This window comes from Anomaloglossus baeobatrachus, chromosome 4 (assembly GCF_048569485.1).
Source record: "Anomaloglossus baeobatrachus isolate aAnoBae1 chromosome 4, aAnoBae1.hap1, whole genome shotgun sequence".
In the NCBI taxonomy this organism is placed as follows: domain Eukaryota; kingdom Metazoa; phylum Chordata; class Amphibia; order Anura; family Aromobatidae; genus Anomaloglossus; species Anomaloglossus baeobatrachus.
In genome coordinates this window covers 637997219-638016345 of record NC_134356.1, presented here as the reverse complement: position 1 = coordinate 638016345, position 19127 = coordinate 637997219, and the positions used below count along the sequence as shown (strand labels likewise).

Below are 19127 nucleotides of genomic sequence, written 5' to 3'. Positions count from 1 at the left end.
TTCCACATTTTTTTGCTTGTTTTTTTTGCTTTGTCCCTGATGTTTGTACATTCACTCTTTCCCCTTTGTGTTCCTTTTACTACGCTGCTATCCTCTACTTTTCTTCTGCTTTTCTTCCTCTTCTCCCCCACCTTTTTATTTTTTTTTTCTTCCGCTCTCCTTCTCCCCTCCCTCTCTCATTACAGAGAAGAAGAACAAACAGAAGTTATTACAGCTCCAAAAAATGAAACAGCAGCCGCAGCAGGCTTTACCCCGGAAGCGCCCCCGAATGAAAACCAGGACGTCGAAAAAGAATCGAACCCCTTAACGAGAGCCCCCAACTTCTTACTCCCTCCTCCCATCCCCCACCCCACCCCAACTCTGTATACGTCATTCTCCCTTACCTCTGTACCCCTTCACTGCCCACCACCCCATTATACATTGCTGCCAAATTTTGAGATTTGAAAAGTCGGGGCCCTGCCACTCTTTTGGAGACTTTTGGGTTTGGTGGGAACTGTATCTCTGCAAATAACTGTTACATGGATCATTTTTATTATTATTTTAGTAAATAAATATCTATTTTTATTGTTTTTTACAAGTGGTATTAGTAAGTTAGTACCTACGGTGGGAGGGAAATTAGGTAAGGTCACTCCTCCGGGGGGTAATAACGGAGTGATGGTGGGTGATACCCACTGAAAGATTCCCTTCATTGATCCCCCCCCCCCACTCCCGCTACATCAAGCTTCTTCTCTGGTCCTAGCTGGTGCCCCCCTCTGTGCTTCTCAGGTAATGCAGAGCTGGTATCGGTGGTGGGGGGTGGGGGAGGTGCCGAGCTTTTCTAACTCTCCCCTTCTTTCCTTCTCCCCTCTTTTCTCATTCACTGCAGTGATCCATTCATTGTCCTTGTGTTACAGATAAAGATGAATGCTCTCGGGATAACGGGGGCTGTCAGCACGAGTGCATCAACACCCAGGGCAGCTATAGCTGCAGCTGTCGGAGTGGATTTACCCTGCATGAGAACAAGCATGACTGCAAAGAGGGTAATTTATAAAAAAAAAAAAAATGTATTGCAAAATACCCTGTGCTTGTAAAGTAAGTGGAAACTATCTAAAAAACCCCCCACAAAAACCCCCCAAAAAAACGCATTCATCAGACCACAGACAATTACAGTTGGTAAGTGTTGATGGTGGATGGGCTCTCACACAGAGATCTGTGTCGCTGTCTGGTCCCTTGCCGTTCCAGCTGTATTGCACTGCAGCTCCCACAGACAGATCGGGTACCAGTATAACTCCGCGAGAGTGATACCGCTTCCAGTCACCAGGGGGACCACACCGCTGCAGAATGCAAGGGGGACCTAACAGCAACGCAGATCTGTATGTGAGAGCACATTCACTTGTCAACTCTAATTGTTTGTAGACTGGTGGGTGCGATTCTTTTAGGGCATAGCTTAAGGCTAAACTTAGCAGTACATAGAGAATAATTTAATATACACAGGTACAGTGCCTTGCGAAAGTATTTGGCTCCCTTGAAGTTTTCAACCTTTTCCCATATTTCAGGCTTCAAACATAAAGATAAAAATTTTAATTTTATGGTGAAGAATCAACAAATGGGACACAATTGTGAAGGTGAACAATATTTATTGCTAATTTTTAAACTTTTATAAAAATAAACAATTGAAAATTGGGGCGTGCAATATTACTCGTCCCCTTTACTTTCAGTGCAGCAAACTCACTCCAGAAGTTCATTGAGGATCTCTGAATGATCCAATGTTGTCCTAAATGACTGATGATGATAAATATAAGCCCCTGTGTGTAATCAAGTCTCCGTATAAATGCCCCTGCTCTGTGATAGTCTCAGTGTTCTGTTTAAAGCGCAGATAGCATCATGAAGACCAAGGAACACAACAGGCAGGTCCGTGATACTGTTGTGGAGAAGTTTAAAGCCGGATTTGGTTACAAAAAGATTTCCAAAACTTTAAACATCCCAAGAAACAATGTGCAAGCAATCATATTGAAATGGAAGGAGAATCATACCACTGCAAATCTACCAAGACCCGGCCGTCCATCCAAACTTTCATCTCAAACAAGGAGAAGACTGATCAGAGATGCAGCCAAGAGGCACATGATCACTCTGGATGAACTGCAGAGATCTAAAGCTGAGGTGGGAGAATCTGTCCATAGGACAACAATCAGTCATACACTGCACAAATCTGGCCTTTATGGAAGAGTGGCAAGAAGAAAGCCATTTCTCAAAGATATCCATAAAAGTGTCGTTTAAAGTTTGCCACAATCCACCTGGAAGACACACCAAACATGCGGAAGAAGGTTCTTTGGTCAGATGAAACCAAAATCAAACTATTTGGGCACAATGCCAAACAATATGTTTGGCATAAAAGCAACACAGCTCATCACCCTGAACACACCAACCCCACTGTCAAACATGGTGGTTGCAGCATCATGGTTTGGGCCTGCTTTTCTTCAGCACAGATAGGGAAGAAGGTTAAAATTGATGGGAAGATGGATGGAGCCAAATACAGGACCATTCTTGAAGAAAACCTGTTGGAGTCTGCAAAAAACCTGAGACTGGGACGGATTTTTGTCTTACAACAAGACAATGATCCCAAACATAAAGCAAAATCTACAATGGAATGGTTCACAAATAAACGTATCCAGGTGTTAGAATGGCCAAGTCACAGTCCAGACCTGAACCCAATCGAGAATCTGTGGAAAGAGCTGAAAACTGCTGTTCACAAACGCTCTCCATGCAACCTCACTCAGCTCCAGCTGTTTGAAAGGAAGAATGGGCAAGAATTTCAGTCTCTCGATGTGCAAAACTGATAGACACATACCCCAAGCGACTTGCAGCTGTAATCGCAGCAAAAGGTGGTGCTACAAAGTATTAACTTAAAGGGGACGAATACTATTGAACACTCCAATTTTCAGGTTTTTTTTTTATTTTTTACAAAAATTTAAAATACTGTATTTTTCGGACCATAAGACGCACTTTTTCCCCCCAAATGTTGGGGGAAAGTGGGGGGGTGCGTCTTATGGTCTGAATATAGGGCTGCGGCCGGGAATGAGGGTGCTGCGGTGGAGCAGGTCATCGGCGATTCGGCGGCACGAGCAGGCTGTAGCAGCGCCTGCCGTGACCACATGGGCCCGTTCATTACATATGCACTTCCATCCTCCCGCCCATCATCTCTCAGCGCTGAAGCCAGCGCTGACAGGTGGGAGGAATGATGGGTGGGGGGTGCGCATATTAAACAGCCAGTCGTGATCACCCCTGGCAACTACAGCCTAGAGTGATCATGTGTGGCTGTATTCACTGCCCCCCCGCGCATCATCATCAGCGCGGGGGGCAGTGAATAAGTACGGTACACTCACCCGTCACCGTTCCCCTGCAGCATCGCGATCTCCTCCTGTCTGCTGGCCAGCTGATCTGTGTAGCGAGCGGTGAGCACAGAGAGGACGTCATCCCTGTGCGCGCTCTCCACACACATCAGCCGGCAGACAGGAGGACATCACGATGCTGCAGGGGAACTGCTCCACCTAGGTCAGCGCCGGGGGCAGTGAATCAGTACACTCACCCGTCACCGTTCCCCCTGCAGCACCGCGATCTCCTCCTGTCTGCCGGCCAGCTGATGTGTGTAGCGAGCGGTGAGCACAGCAATGACGTCATCGCTGTGCACGTCGCTTGTTACGCAGGTCAGCTGACCGGCAGACAGCAGGACGAGGGATGCTGCAGGGAACAGTGACGGATCCACACAGATCAGCGGCGCTACTGCTGCCACAGACAGGGGGAGGAGCGATGCTGCATGGAGCGAGGAAAGGTGAGTATAAACGTTTTTCTTTGTGTGATACAGGATACATGCCATATAGCAGGATGGATGGGACCATATAGCAGGATGGATGGGACCATATAGCAGGATGGATGGGGCCATATAGCAGGATGGATGGGGCCATATAGCAGGATGGATGGGGCCATATAGCAGGATGGATGGGGCCATATAGCAGGATGGATGGGGCCATATAGCAGGATGGATGGGGCCATATAGCAGGATGGATGGGGCCATATAGCAGGATGGATGGGGCCATATAGCAGGATGGATGGGGCCATATAGCAGGATGGATGGGGCCATATAGCAGGATGGCAGTATATAGCAGGATAAGGGCATATACCATGATAGCAGTATATATCAGGATGGGTGTATATAGCAGGATGCAGTATATAGCAGGATAAGGGCATATACTAGGATGGGGATCATACACAAGGCAGGAGGATCATTACCAGGATGGGGTACCTTAGCAGAGAATTTGGGGACATTACCCCCATAACAGTGTCAGCAGCAGATCCTCGCCCCATAACAGTGTGTCATGACCACATTTTTTGCTTAAAATTTTATTTTACTATTTTCCTCCTCTAAAACCAGGGTGCGTCTTATGGTCCGGTGCGTCTTATAGTCCGAAAAATACGGTAAGCAATAAATATTGTTCACCTTCACAATTGTGTCCCACTTCTTGTTGATTCTTCACCAGAACATTAAAATTTGTATCTTTTGTTTGAAGCCTGAAATGTGGGAAAAGGTTGAAAAATTCAAGGGGGCTGAATACTTTCGCAAGCCACTGTAATTTAAGCCATCCTAAACATGGTATGTTCCGAAAACTATAGGACTGGTTTTGCACCATGATAATAGCAGATCTGATAATAAAATGTGCATCTGAACCAGTAATGGGGTTAACACAAAATATTGATGTTCCAGAATGTGGAACATGATTATAATTAAATAAACATTTGTTTTTTGTTCAAGAATAAAATGTGGATTGTTGTTCATGGGAAAATATAAGACATTCCCTGAAAATAAGCCCTAGCCCATCTTTTGGAGGAAAAATAAATATAAGACCCTTTCTAATGTTGGGAAAACACCATAGAGAACAGAAAAAAAAATTCTGCAGCCACCACTAGGGGGAGCGTACTGCATACATTGAATACAATGTGTAACAGTATGCAGTAAGCACCATCTAGTGGTGGCTGCAGGCAGCAACATGGTATTATTTGAACGGAAATAGTACAATTTTACTACTGTAACTAGTGATATGGCTGTATGGGTCCTAATACAGCAAGAAAAAATATATCTTTTTTGGAGCAATCTGATGTGCCAGCACTCAGAGATTAAGCTTTAACCTGTTTTGTAGTCATTTTATTATCCATTTTTTGCGCATTCATTTTTTCCTTCTCCCTTCTTGCAAGAGTGATAACGTTTTTATTTTTCCATTGACCTAGCCATATGAGGGCTTTTTTTTTTTTTTTTGCGAAACGAGTTGTAGTTTTGTATACCATTCACTTTACCCTGAAATGTACTGAAAAAGGGTAGAAAAAAATTCACATATGGTGAACAGGTGAAAAATAACGCAGTTCGGCTATGAGTAATATTATTTTCCAGGTAATAATGATTACTGAGATACCAAACTTGACAATTTTTTTTTTTATTTTTTTTTGAGACCTGTGAGAGCATGTTTTTGGCATTGAGAGCTGCCGTTTTTATTAGTACCATATGGGGCAGTATATGTTATATAATTTTATGGGACAACACTTAAGACCTGACACTGTGATACAATGTACAGTAGTCAGTATACAGCTTGTATAACAGGGTAAATTTTGTGCCTCTATATAACTCAACATAGCCATTAATGTCTAAACCGCTTGTGTTACAAGGTCTCAGGTGTGTACGGGGAGCAGGGGTGTTACATTTGGTGTTACCGCTCACATACTCTCTCATACCGGTCACTGGCAGTTCAACATGGTTCCTCATGGCAAAGAATTCTGAGGATCTGAAAAAAAAGAATTGTTGCTCTACATAAAGATGGCCAAGGCTATAGGAAAATTGCCAACACCCTGACACTGAGCTGCAGCACGGTGGCCAAGACCATACAGCAGTTTCACAAGACCGGATCCACTCACAACAGGCCTCGCCATGCTTGCCCAAAGTAGCTGAGTGCACGTGCTGAGCGTCATATCCCGAGGTTGCATTTTAAAAACAGACATATGAGTGCATCCAGCAGAGGTTACAGAGGTGGGGGGGAGGGAATTTGCTTATCAATGTTAAGACCATATGCTGCATAAGAATATGGATTACTTAAACCATGTCCTGTGGTCTGATGAGACCAAGATAAACTTATTTGGCTCAGATGGCATGAAGCGTGTGTCGCGGCAACCAGGTGAGGAGTACAAAGACAAGTGTTTCCTGCCTACAGTCAAGCATGGTAGTGGGAGTGTCATGGTTTGGCGTTGTATGAGTGCTGCTGGCTGTGGGGAACTACAGTTCATTTGAGGCAACCATGAATGTCAACATGTACTGTGACATATTGAAACATAGAATGATCCCCCCCCTTTGTATTCCAACAAGACAACCACTGCCTTGCTAAAGAAACTGAGGGTAAAGGTGCTGGACTGGCCAAGCGTCTCCAGACCCAAACCCAATGGAGCATCTGTGGAGATTCCTCAAACGGAAGGTGGAGCAGCACAAGGTCTCAAACCTCCACCAGCCCCGTGATGTCGTCATGGAGGATGGAAGAGGATCTAGCATCTCCTGTGAAGCTCTAGTGACCTCCATACCCAAGAGAATTAAGACAGTGCTTGAAAATAATGGCGGCCACACAAAATATTCACACTTTGGGCACAATTTGGTCATTTTCACTTAGGGGGTCTACTTCCTTTTGTTGCCAGCGGTTTAGACATTAATGGCTGTGTGTTGCGTTATTTAGAGGGCACCAAATTTACCCTGTTACACAAAAGCTGCACACTGACACTGTGCATTGTATCATGTGTCAGATCTACAGTTTTATCCCATGAAAAAAATATAATAAAATATTTACAATAATGTCTGGGGTGTACTCACTTTTGTGATATATACTGTATGTGAGTGTGTGTGTGTGTGTGTGTGTGTGTGTGTGTGTGTGTGTGTGTGTGTGTGTGTGTGTGTGTGTGTGTGTATATATAGATATAGATATAGATATAGATATAGATATAGATAAAGATATAGATAAAGCTTGTATAAAGATATGTAAGAAAATGATTTGACATGTCTAGGATTTAACCACACAGTGATAATGGGAGGTGGACATATAATCTAAACAGATTATTTTGCTTTCGAGTAATTGCGGTAAACTTGTGGGGTTGCCATGATCAACCTTGGAAGCAAAAAGTAAAGGGTGGTTTGCACCAATCTGAAGAGTTCTGTACATGTTGTTTTTATTTTTTTTTAAGCCCATAGGAAAATCTTGCGGTGGCACAGTTGTTGTTGCTACAACTTGATATATATTACTGTGAACAAAACCTGCATAAGGATGATAATTGTATTATCTGCATAGATATTAAACGGGGCATGGATGAACAAAAGTTAATGAAACACACACGTGTCTCCGGTACGTGCTAGGTCCGTTCCCGCATGTACCGGAGACACGGGCACACGTAAACCCATTAAAATCAATGGGTTTATGTGCACGCACGTGTTCAGCCATTGGCCCGTACCTCCGTGTGGAGCAGGCGTGAGCCCGTGCCGGATAAACACACGTGTCATTGTAAAAAAAAAAACCAAAACACAAATGTGACGCCCTGGGCAACCCAGGGGTCACAGGTCACAACACCACCACACCCTACACCCCAGTTAGGAACACCAAAGCTAACCCAAAAATCCTTGTTGCCTTCCTCCAGGAGCTGGTGTCCACACCAGGGGGTGGGCCAGGCGGTTGGCTCCACCCACCGAGGAGTTCACAGCTCTGGAGGCGGGAAAACCAGGCAGAAGAGATAAGCTAGGGAAGTGAAGGAGTAAGGAGTGAAGTGGTAGAGGAGCAAGAGAAAAGAGCAAAGTGACTTTGAAAAGCCTGAAGTTAGTCCGGGTGTGTGCCCCGGACTGAGAGACAGCAAGTTCAGCAGACGGCGGTGGCTGTCTGCAGGGGTGACTGTTTGGAAGTTGCTGGAAGGACCGCGGACGGGTGGTGGCCCGGCGGTACCGGAGCGGTATACAAAGAGCAGTCAGCACCAGGGCAGGGGCCTTTCGGATCCCGTCAAGGCTAGGAGTCGCCATAATTTGCCAAATCCGTCAGTGAAGGGGACGACTGTCTCCCAACAACCAAGTCCCGATTTGAAGGCAACAGTCCAACCGTAATCGAGAGACACCGCCACCGCCAGGGCACCAGTTTCTCAGGGCCAGCGCCTGCGGGCAAAGTAGGGCTCCTCCGGCCCATATCCAAGCCGGGAAGCGGGTTACCGGTGGGAACCCATCGCAACCATCATCATCTTAGGTGCAGGAAAAAGGGACCGTCACCGTTACCTACTAGGGAAAGAAAGTGCAGCCGTCCGTGGGAACAGTCTTTCCAGCCATGTGTTTTACCGAGAACTGTGTCATCGTCTCAGGCTGAGTGAGTACCACAGTGCCGCAAGGCACAGAGCTGCCCCCGCGTCCCTGTATCCCACCAAGCCCTGCATCACCCACCTCATCACTGGGCCTCGGGACCACCAAACCCCCTACCCACGGAGGGGAGGATTAACATCCAGCTGCCCCATACCATCACTCCCGGGATCCCCATACAGAGCAGCGGTGGTGTCAACAAATCACCACAACCGTGGGTGGCGTCACGGACAATAAACAATCCCCACACCCAACAACCCCCCTTTCACTCACGGGCGAGGAGCGCCGCTAGAGTCCCCGGGATCCGGCCCATCGCTCGAGCCACCGAGCAGCAGCAGGCCGCAGCGGCCGCGGCAGCCGGACCCGAGCAGTGGGGAGAGCGCGGCGTCCCCTCCTCCGCCCGCGACACATACCTCAACCAGCCCTGCAGTCTCTGCTGCGGCTGTCACCTGCATCCAACTCCCAGTAAATTTGAACAACGCATCTTCTTCACTGGGGGCCAGAAGCAGCGTCAGCGGGGCGTGGCCTGTGCCGGACACTGTCATTCAGCACCACAGACAGCTCCGGAAGAATCAGGTAAGGCGGGGCTTTCCATTCTCCATGTGTTATTACGTATAACACATGGAGAACACGCATGTGCCACAAACACACACTGGGAGCAAACTTTAAAACATCCGTGAAAAAACGGTTCGTTTTTTTCACGTGCGTGTGAAGGGGGCCTTAAAGGAAGTGCATATCCTGTAAGGTGGTCAGTGGTAAAATACAAGAGGGGAGATATGTAGCACTGAGCTTATTAGCCTCAGTGATGTGAACCTGGAGGTGTATTCTACTGTATACCAGGTGCTGAAAGCTTTTAACAGGGCCGGGTTTTTGTGAACAGCTAAAGAGATAGGCGTGATGGCTGTTCACCATATCTCCAGCTCGGGGTGTAGTCCATGAGGTAAAAGAAAGGCCTCTGGAATCAGTAGGGGTTCTGTGTATGGAGGTAGCAGACATCCAGTGCTGTGCCCTTGTTAAAAAGAGCTGAACCCTAATTCTGTGTGGGCTGACCCTGCATATATACGGACTGTTGTTTATGTGCGGTTTTGTTTTCTGTTTGCTGGAAAGGTTGTTTTGTTTTGTGCGGCCTGGTTTATGAAGGGAACTGCCGAGGAATGAGCAGATTTACCGCAAACCAATAAATAAATGGACCCTCGTTTTTATACTACTTGCTCTAGGATCTTTTCTCCTCTTATTACACAGATTATTAACGTTAAGTTTTTAATTTTAGCGGGCTGTAACCACAATGTGACCGCCAGTAATCAGAACATCACCAGCCCCAACTGGCCCGACACCTACCCCAACAAGAAAGTGTGCACGTGGCTCGTATCTGCGACCCCGGGACACCGAGTGAAACTGGTAAGCAACAGTCACATCAAAACTGCCTGTGCCTAGAATACTGCCATATGGGAATTGTATTACAAAGTGCCATCATGTACTTAAAAGGGTAACCCCGAAAATGTGCCACTAGGTAACATATTTGAGATCTTGTAACTTGAATGGTGCCCCCCCAAGACATGGCGTGACCCTGATAGTGCTCCTCAAGAGATGATGTGACTCGGATAGTACCCCCCAAGAGATGATGTGACTAGGATAGTACCCCCCAAGAGATGATGTGACTAGGATAGTGCCCCCCAAGAGATGATGTGACTAGGATAGTGCCCCCCAAGAGATGATGTGACTAGGATAGTGCCCCCCAAGAGATGGTGTGTGACTCGGCTTGGGCCTCCCAAGAGAAAACATGAATTGTATGGTGCCCCCAAGACATGTTGTTACTCGGCTGGGGTCCCCTATTAGATATGAATCGGATGGTGCCCCCCTAAGGGGACACTGTGAATCGGATGGTGCCTCTCTAAGGCCTCTTTCACACATCAGTTTCTGAGAGAGAGAGAGAGAGCGCGAGTCTCCGTCACATTTCTTGATGGATCTGTTGGACGACGGATGAAATGTGAGGCCATCTGTTGCTAATACAAGTCAATGACAAAAAAATGGATCCAGAGCTGGATCCGTTTTTTTCACATTTCGACAGATTGTGACTGATGGCAAAAAACATCACACACCAGGCAACCAATAGAAGCAGAGGGGCGGAGAGCAGCCGCATGAACGACACTCCCACCTTGTTGCCGGAGGACACAGGAACGCTGTTGTTCGTCGTTCCTGGGGTGTCACACGTAGTGATGTGTCCTGCCTCAGGAACGACGAACAACCTGCATCCCAAACGAGCAACGATTTTTGGGAAACGAACGACGTGTCAACAACCAACGTTTTTTGGCACTTTTCGGATCGTTAGCGGTCGCTGATAAGTGTCACACGCAACGACGTCGCTAACGAGACCGGATGTGCGTCACAAATTTCGTGACCCCAGCGATATCTCGTTAGCGATGTCACTGTGTATAAAGCGGCCTTTAGTGTTCCTAATAGACAGTGCTGCAAAGAAATGGTCCCCCCCCAAAAATTAATGCCTTTAAAAAAAAATCCTTGCAAAGACCTTTTTTCCAAAAGAAAATGAGACTCGGATGGTGCTACCACTCACTTATTGTTACCTATATAGTTCAGCAAATAAATTGTGCAACGAAAAAGATAGACGGCAAATATTAGAACATCCTGCACTAATTCTAGTTGGCAAAATGAGGGTGAGCCAACGATGCATGTGACAGAAGGCACGAGAGGCCATGGCTGCCAAGGGAGCAGGGTTGAGGCTTCCTGGACCATCTGGATGTACGGTAATTTTTAAGTCCGGTTGGAAAAACGCAGCTGAACCTTGGCAAGTCCTGTAAAGTGATCGACCCCTAAGAATTTTTTTTTTTTTTTTTACGCCAAATATCGGAAAACCGCTATTTTAGAAAGACACAAAAAGCAATAACTGATGTAGGTAAATTGAAGGGAGGTGACTGGATTACATCCAACGCTCTGTCCTACTTTTCTAACATTGAGAGAACTTGATTACAGAGAAATAATGGACTGAAGTAAGATTTTTTTATTTTGTTTTCTGATTGGTCACTTGATGTTCCCCCTTTGTTCTGCCTGGCAGGTGGTGAAAGAGCTGGAGATGGAGTCCCACCAGGAGTGTTTGTATGACCACATTGAAGTTTACTCCGGTGTAAATGCCCAGGCCCCGGTCCTAAAACGTCTGTGCGGCAGCAAGGTCCCCGATCCGGTCATCGCCCCAGGAAGCCACATGTTTCTCAAATTCCTTTCTGACAATTCGGTACAGAAAAGGGGATTCGTGGCTGAGGTGACAACTGGTGAGACACATGACAGCTGCTCTTTACTGACGAATGCTAGAATTGGGTTCGAAATGACTAGTCCAATATTTCACAAGGTCCAAAATCATGACCTTAATATATTTGGGTGGTTCATTTCCCTATATATTCTGTTTGCTGAGGAAGCAGGCCCTTCCTAAAACGATCTGCAAACCAATCAACCTCTTCCCTTGCTGCTCTACCTCCTTCATGTGTTTTTCACTACGTAAGAAGCTGCAGCTGCATCCCCCTCCTCTCCCTCTCGTCTACATATTGTATCCTCCAATAATTTTTTATTCATTCCTTGCTGCTCCACCTCCTTCATGTGTTTCCATCATCTCCCTCTCTTCTATATATTGTATCCTCCAATAATTTTTTATTCATTCCTTGCTGCTCCACCTCCTTCATGTGTTTCCATCATCTCCCTCTCTTCTATATATTGTATCCTCCAATAATTTTTTATTCATTCCTTGCTGCTCCACCTCCTTCATGTGTTTCCATCATCTCCCTCTCTTCTACATATTGTATCCTCCAATAATTTTTTATTCATTCCTTGCTGCTCCACCTCCTTTATGTGTTTTTCACTACGTAAGAAGCTGCAGCTGCATCCCCCTCCTCTCCCTCTTTTCTACATATTGTATCACGCAAGAATTTTTTATTCATTCCTTGCTGCTCCACCTTCTTCATGCTTCATGTGTTTTTCACTATGTAAGAAGCTGCAGCTGCATCCCCCTCCTCTCCCTGTCTTCTATATATTTTATCACCCATTCTTTTTTTTTTTTTTCTAGAGGGGTAGACATTCAGATAAGGATCTTTCCTTCTCAGTCTGAAAGTAATCGGTGCTAATAACTTTCATAACTCATTAGCCTCATTACTTAACCCTAAATAAATGGTTTAGTGGTGGGATTGTGAGACTTTATTTGCTAGGATTGATTGTTTTTTCCTTTTCAGAGTGTGGAGGGACATTACTGGCAGAAGTCCGCACTAAGGACCTATACTCCCATTTTAAATTTGGCGATGACGTGCACCCACCGGCCACAGAATGCACGTGGCACCTGCAATCGGAGGGAAAATATGGCGTGGAGCTGGTGTTCCAGAGCTTTGAGCTGGAGGAGGAGCAGGACTGTGGCTACGACTACATAGAGATATACGATGGGCCTAATGAGACTTCCCCCAGGATGGGGAGATACTGCGGGTCAGGGGTACGTATGCCGCCACCATGGCTGCTTATGTATGCGTGTATTTTTGGCATTAAATTCTCATGGTCAATGGCTCCTTTTAGAAAGTCAACGCAAGTTTCTGAAGTTTCCCAGGTGTATTTGGGAGAATTGGTTATCGGGCTCTTTAAATTGATGGCTAATTCTTCAGAAGAATATTAGATTGGTGGGAGTCCCACTGGTCCGCTGCTTTAAGGGGCGCTCCAAGGCATAGCAATTAAAAACATATATCCATAATAAGGGGACACTAAGCCTAAAATCTAACTTCTCTAATTCCTACGTAGTTGGCTACAATCTATTGTTCCCTGTTATCAGCCATTAAAGAGATTGACGGGTAGACTTTTTGACCGTTTTGCTACATACATATCCTTCTCTCTTAAAAAATATAGGCGTGAGTACCAGAATTCTGATCTTGTTTTAATTGGGTCACGTAGTTTCCCTAAAGTGGGCAGCCCCTTTAAAATGAACCTGTCAGGTGCAATATGAATAAAGAGATCTATAGTGTTTCTAAAGATCCTTTATGATATGCTAATGAGCGAGGGCACAAGTCACAAGGGCGTTAGTTCCTTGGCTAGTTGGCCCCCTTAGTATGTAAGCCTGCCCTTGTGGGTGTACGAACAGGCTAATGAATACGCAGTGTCAGAGGATGATCTCACTCAGTTTTCTGCTGCCACCGTGCCTGACTCTTGGATTTCGGCTCGGTGCACATGATGCCGGACTTTCGGTCATGTGCAATACATGATTTTTAAGCCAGGACGCAAACACCCAGCTTCATAGTGCGCATGACCAAAAGTCCGAGATCATGCGCACTGAGCCGAAATCCAAGAGTCAGACGCAGTGGCAGCAGAGAGGTAAGCGTGACCATATTCTGACACTGCGCATTCATTAGCATGTTAGTACGCCCACATGGGCAAGCTTACTACTAAGGGGGCCAACTAGCCAAGGGAAGTAATAGCCTTAAGACTAGTCCCCTCGTTCATTAGCTTAGCATATATGGGATCTTTAGAAATACTTTTTCTAAAGATCTCTTTCTATATGCTACTAGATACAGGAACAGTTAGGCAGGGATTAGCAATATGCACCCAGGACTGCTTGTGGTCCCGGGGCATAGGGGACCGGACAGGTTCCCTTTTTTAAATTTTTTTTTGTTTTTTTTTTGCTCAAATGCACGTATTTGGGGGTTAGAAAAAAAAATTGCAATTGTCTTTTAATAATACATTTGCACAGTCTGCCCTCTGTAGGCTGCAGAGTGAGTTAACTGAGATCCATCAGTGAGCGTCTTCTGACAATCTGGGAGGGAGTGTTTTTTTCAGTTGATTTATGACCACAGACCGCTTCAAAATTGAATATGCAGGAAAACGAATGGTGCACATTTGTTTGATGAAACCTTTTATAGCAAAAATGATTTGTTTGTTTGCACGGAATACATGCATCTAAGAAAAAAAAAATTGTCCTAAAAAGTGGACAACCTATTTAGGTGTCGAATTTGATGAAAGTCGTACGAATTGCACCGAAATTCAGACAAAATGTTGGATGTACGATGTTTAATTTTAGGACCTATTAGACAGTCTTCAGTTTACTATGGCACTGTATGGGTGGCATACTGTACCCCAATATTTTGCTTCCCAAAAATGTGGCAGGGTGGAAGTAACACTGGCGCAAAACTGCAGCAGTGTGCACAAATCTCTGTTTTTAATCACCGCAAAATCTCCAAAGGCTTTGAGCACTGTCCGCCTCGGCACGGGTACAAAGAGTAACGTGCTGTGAAGCTGTGTATTAATTGTAAACCTCTGGGCCAGAACATCTATCGCTGTTAACCCTCTGTTTGCTGAATCCACATGTGTGGCCCTCTGTAGGAAATCTGGACAGAAAGTAGCCACAAATGCCCTCTTCAACACTTTTTTTCCGCTACACCTACTGGGTACACCATGTAGGTGGCACTTCGGAAATAGTAACCTGGCACCGGATGGCTTTGATCGTAGCCGTAATTGCTCCATTCAGTACAAGCAGTCATTTGAGGTCCGGTGGACAGTGACCGCCTCGGTGCCCGCTGTGGGTATTTCCATGCAGAAAATGAATGGTTGTGGGTAATGTCCTAGACAGAACAGGACTCCATTCTGCAGCTCTCAGGAAATGATTCACCCGGTTTCTATAAAAGAAGACAGCTGGACTTCCCATCACCGTGTACGGATCATTAAAGCTTGTAGTACACAGCGCCGGGTGGCAGAGTGTCCTCCATATTCAGGGTCTTTCTAAAGATACATCTATTGTTGATCTGCATAAAACAGCAACTCCTTAGCAGGACAGCCAACTTCACTTCTTGTCTTTTCTGGACAGATTATCCAAAATATTACGGACACCATCATAAGTGATCAATATCCATGATCTGCATAAGATTCTTCAGCTTTTAAAAATAAAAAAAAAAGCAGAAGCCTTCACTTTTTTAACGGACAGAGCAAAAAAGTTCATGATTAAGGATGCTGCGACATCCAAAACACGTGGCTATTTAACTACTGAAACTTGGGCAATGCTATTATTGGAAGAATTTGAACCCCTTTATGAACTTGTAGGTATTTATATGTCCAAGGTCATATCTGTCTCTTTAATGCGGGCTCAAACGACAAGCCTGCATTATTCTCCGCATATGTTAGCTGCACGTCAGCTGATCAGATCTGCAACCGGGCGCGGGTGTATCAAAAAAAACTGCCACCACCATGTGTGACAGTGGGCATGGTGTTTTCAGTGTGATGTTCAGTGTTTATCCCAGCAGGAGGAGCAATCTGCGCCCCACAGCACCCCATACTGCACGGCAAAACCCCCATGGCTTGAGGCCACTCACCCCACAGGCATACCATCACAGCAATAATGGTTGCCAGACAGCAACAACACAAGTGAAGTGGACTGAAAAACTTACCTTCCACATCATCTCAAACTATTACTTGAGTACAAAAATAGGAGGAACCCCTCCTGCCATCTCATGCTACCTGGATCAAATGGGAGGAATGCTGGTATAAGTAAAACAAAATACAGAGGGGACAGTATGCAATCAATATGGACCATATGTCCAAAAAACATACATTGATCTAATGCTGCTAGATCAGTTGAGCACCTTCTTCTGTGCCGCCTAAATGGCTTTTTTGCAAACTGTATTTTTTATGGCTTTCAAAACTAGCTTTCATCTTGCCACTGATCCATAAAGGCCAGATTTGTCCTATGGACAGATTCTCCCACCTGAGCTGTGGATCTCTGCGGCTCCTCCAGAGTGACCATGAGCCTCTTTGCTGCTTTTCTAATTAGTGCTTTCCTTGCTTGGGATGTCAGTTTAGGTGGGCGGCCATATCTAGGTACATTTGCAGTTGTGACGTACTCCTTCCATTTTTGGATGTTGGATTCAACAGTGCTGCGCGAAATGATTAGAACTTGGGCTATTTTTTTATAACCTAACCCTGCTTTACTCTTCTCCACTTTATCCCTGACCTGTCTGGTGTGTTCCTTGGTTTTCATGATACTGTTTGATCCCTAATGTTCCCAAACAAACCTCTGAGGTCTTCACAGAACAGCTGTAGTTATATTGAGAATTAATTACACACAGGCGAACTCAATTTACTTAATTAGGTAACTTTTGGAGGTAATTGGTCACTCAGGATTTTATTTAGGGGTATCGGACTACAGGGGATTGAATATAAATGCAGCTCACAATTTTCACATTTATATCTCTAGAAAACCATTTAGCATTTCCTTTACACTTCACATATACTTATTACTTAGTCTTGGTAAGTCACAAAATCTCAATAAAATACAATAAATTACACCGGATAATGAAGGACAGAATGGAATAAGGTGTAAAATGAAGGGCAAAATGTATTTGTGAGTTGCACTTTACCCGTCCATTGCACCTGGGGATTTGTCCGGTTAGAGGGAGTTCATATTGGGTCCTCTTTCTATTGGCACTATAGAAATTACATTATGTTCTCCAGTACATATATTTTGATGTACAGTTAGTAGCCCCCTATTAAACGGAGCAATACCTGGTGGCAACTTGATAAGTACACCCCATGTCCTGACTGCTAATGGCTCCATGATGAAAATAATGGAGGTGTTCTCAAAGTTTGTCTTACACTTCATGGCTTGTGGGTTCTTTGTCTTCTCCCAACACTAATATAAATGAGAGAATAAGGAGCAGTCTGCTGGATGTCGGCGTCATTGAGCTGGCTTCCCCAGCCGTGTATAGACCCAGGAGCTGGGGCCTGTTGTTTTTGTGTGGCCTTTGTGCCTTAACCCTTTTACATGGTCACAGCCCCCAGTTTCTTTTATTATGTTCCTGTCGCTACAATGAATAAATCACTCACGCTTTTCGCTTTTTTGTTGTTTGTCACCATTGAATTTTTTTGTATTATCCCTAATCTGAAAAGCTTGATCACCTATTTTCTTGTCCTCCCACAGCCTCCAGAGGAAGTTTATTCATCCGGTGACTCACTGACAATCCGGTTCCACTCGGACGACTCAATTAACAAGAAGGGATTTCATATTCGATACACCAGCACTAAATTCCAGGACACTCTTCATGCCCGCAAGTGACACCCAACCACTCTGTCCTCTGCCTCATTGAATCTGGGACCAAGTCCGTCTTCAGGGATGAATCCTGAGCTGCGGGACCCCCTCAAAATCTGATCTGTGGATGTAAGGTTGCAAGCCGCATCACATGGGATAATGGACTAGATGAGCCTCAGGGATATCCAAGGGCACAGACTCATGCCGGCAGAAGAAAATAGACTATTTCCATATATAAATATATATTTACACACTCTTATTTGTACATGCGTATACACACATGACATACACTCTGCCTAAAACGTGGGTGCTGTGCTGAGTGCTAAGGGGATGTGGATGGGGGTCCGTCGTTATCCTGTGAATTCTGCTTCCTAGGTCTTTAATCACTTTCTCTATGGCCGGTACGCTTGTACCGCCTTGAATTTCCGCCCCCTTTACTTTTTGTATTGACCCCCTTCTCTAAACTTTATTCTACCCCTCTAAAATATGGGATTTTTTTTTTTTTTTTGCCTCACATCCTTAGCTTTTGTAAAGACTCCCCCTTATTTTATAGGCATCCCCTTGCTTCATCTTATCTTGGAAAGACTAGTATTGTACTCGCTGAGCCATGTACACAAGTTCCGGACCGGTAGCACTCGGCGAGAGCGTTTGCCATAAATGTGTGTAAGCTATGGACTCATTAAAGATGGTCGCCACTGTGATTCTAAGTGTTGGGTTGGTGCTCTGTTCATGGTGATGATGAAAATCTACGAGAACGACCATTAAATGGGAATGCACGAGTGTGATGGGTGCCCGAGTATGTCAGATACTTTAGCCGTATCAGGGTAATTTACATTTGCCAAGGCTAAATCATGCACACAATAACACTGATATATGAGAAGATGGTATCTACAGATGCAATCAGAATTATTCACCCCCATTGCAAATTTGGTTAATTAGCAAAAGTTACAAACTTTAAGATGTTTGCAATAAACCAATCAAAGAAGACCAATGTAAATAACAAAAATAATTATAAGGCCCCCTTCACACGTCAGTGATTCTGGTACATTTGTGCTTTTTTTTTTTTTTTTTATACGTACCAGAATCACTGACATACGCAGACCCATTATAATCAATGAGTCTGCTCACACATCAGTGATTTTTCACTGAACGTGTCTTCGTGCAGCGTACACCCGTGGCCGTGATTCTGCACGGAGACAAGTCAGTTTTTTTTCTGGCATCACTGATGACCCACGGACCACACTATGGTGTGATCCGTGAAACACGCACCAGAAAATCACGGACATATTATATATTAAATAATTTCAACTTACCTTGCCTGCGATTCGTTGTGCAGCCTCCGCTCTCAGCAGCTCCTGCCTGGCTCATGAATATTCATGAGAGCAGGAACAGCCGACCCGGAAGTAGCTGCTGAGACGAGGAATTCAGCACCATGGACAGCAGGAGCGAGGCAGGTGAGTAATGTCAATATGCAATCACGGATTGCACATGGACAACCCACATGTGCCGTGAATCACGAACACGGAGGGACATGTGCGTGTTTTACACGCCAGTGAAGAACGTCAGTGTTTTTCACTGACGTGTGAAACGGGCCTTAGAAGTAGCGTCTTGAAATTCAGCACAAAATGCAGTTTCAGAATTATTAACTAAAGCCTGCTTTACACCTTACGATTCAGCATACGATATCGTATG

General features: G+C 45.1%; 1 protein-coding gene across 1 annotated transcript in view; it reads left to right on the top strand.

The window, feature by feature from the left end:
- Positions 1-18136, top strand: part of BMP1 (bone morphogenetic protein 1) — a 161456-nt gene extending 143320 nt beyond the window's left edge. Inside the window, exons 16-20 of the mRNA XM_075346448.1 lie at positions 894-1019; positions 9657-9784; positions 11457-11670; positions 12619-12869; positions 17328-18136. Of these exons, the coding sequence (XP_075202563.1) occupies positions 894-1019; positions 9657-9784; positions 11457-11670; positions 12619-12869; positions 17328-17462 (854 nt within the window). The 3' untranslated portion in view covers positions 17463-18136. The remainder of the gene's footprint in view (positions 1-893; positions 1020-9656; positions 9785-11456; positions 11671-12618; positions 12870-17327) is intronic.
- Positions 18137-19127: the final 991 nt, after the last annotated feature.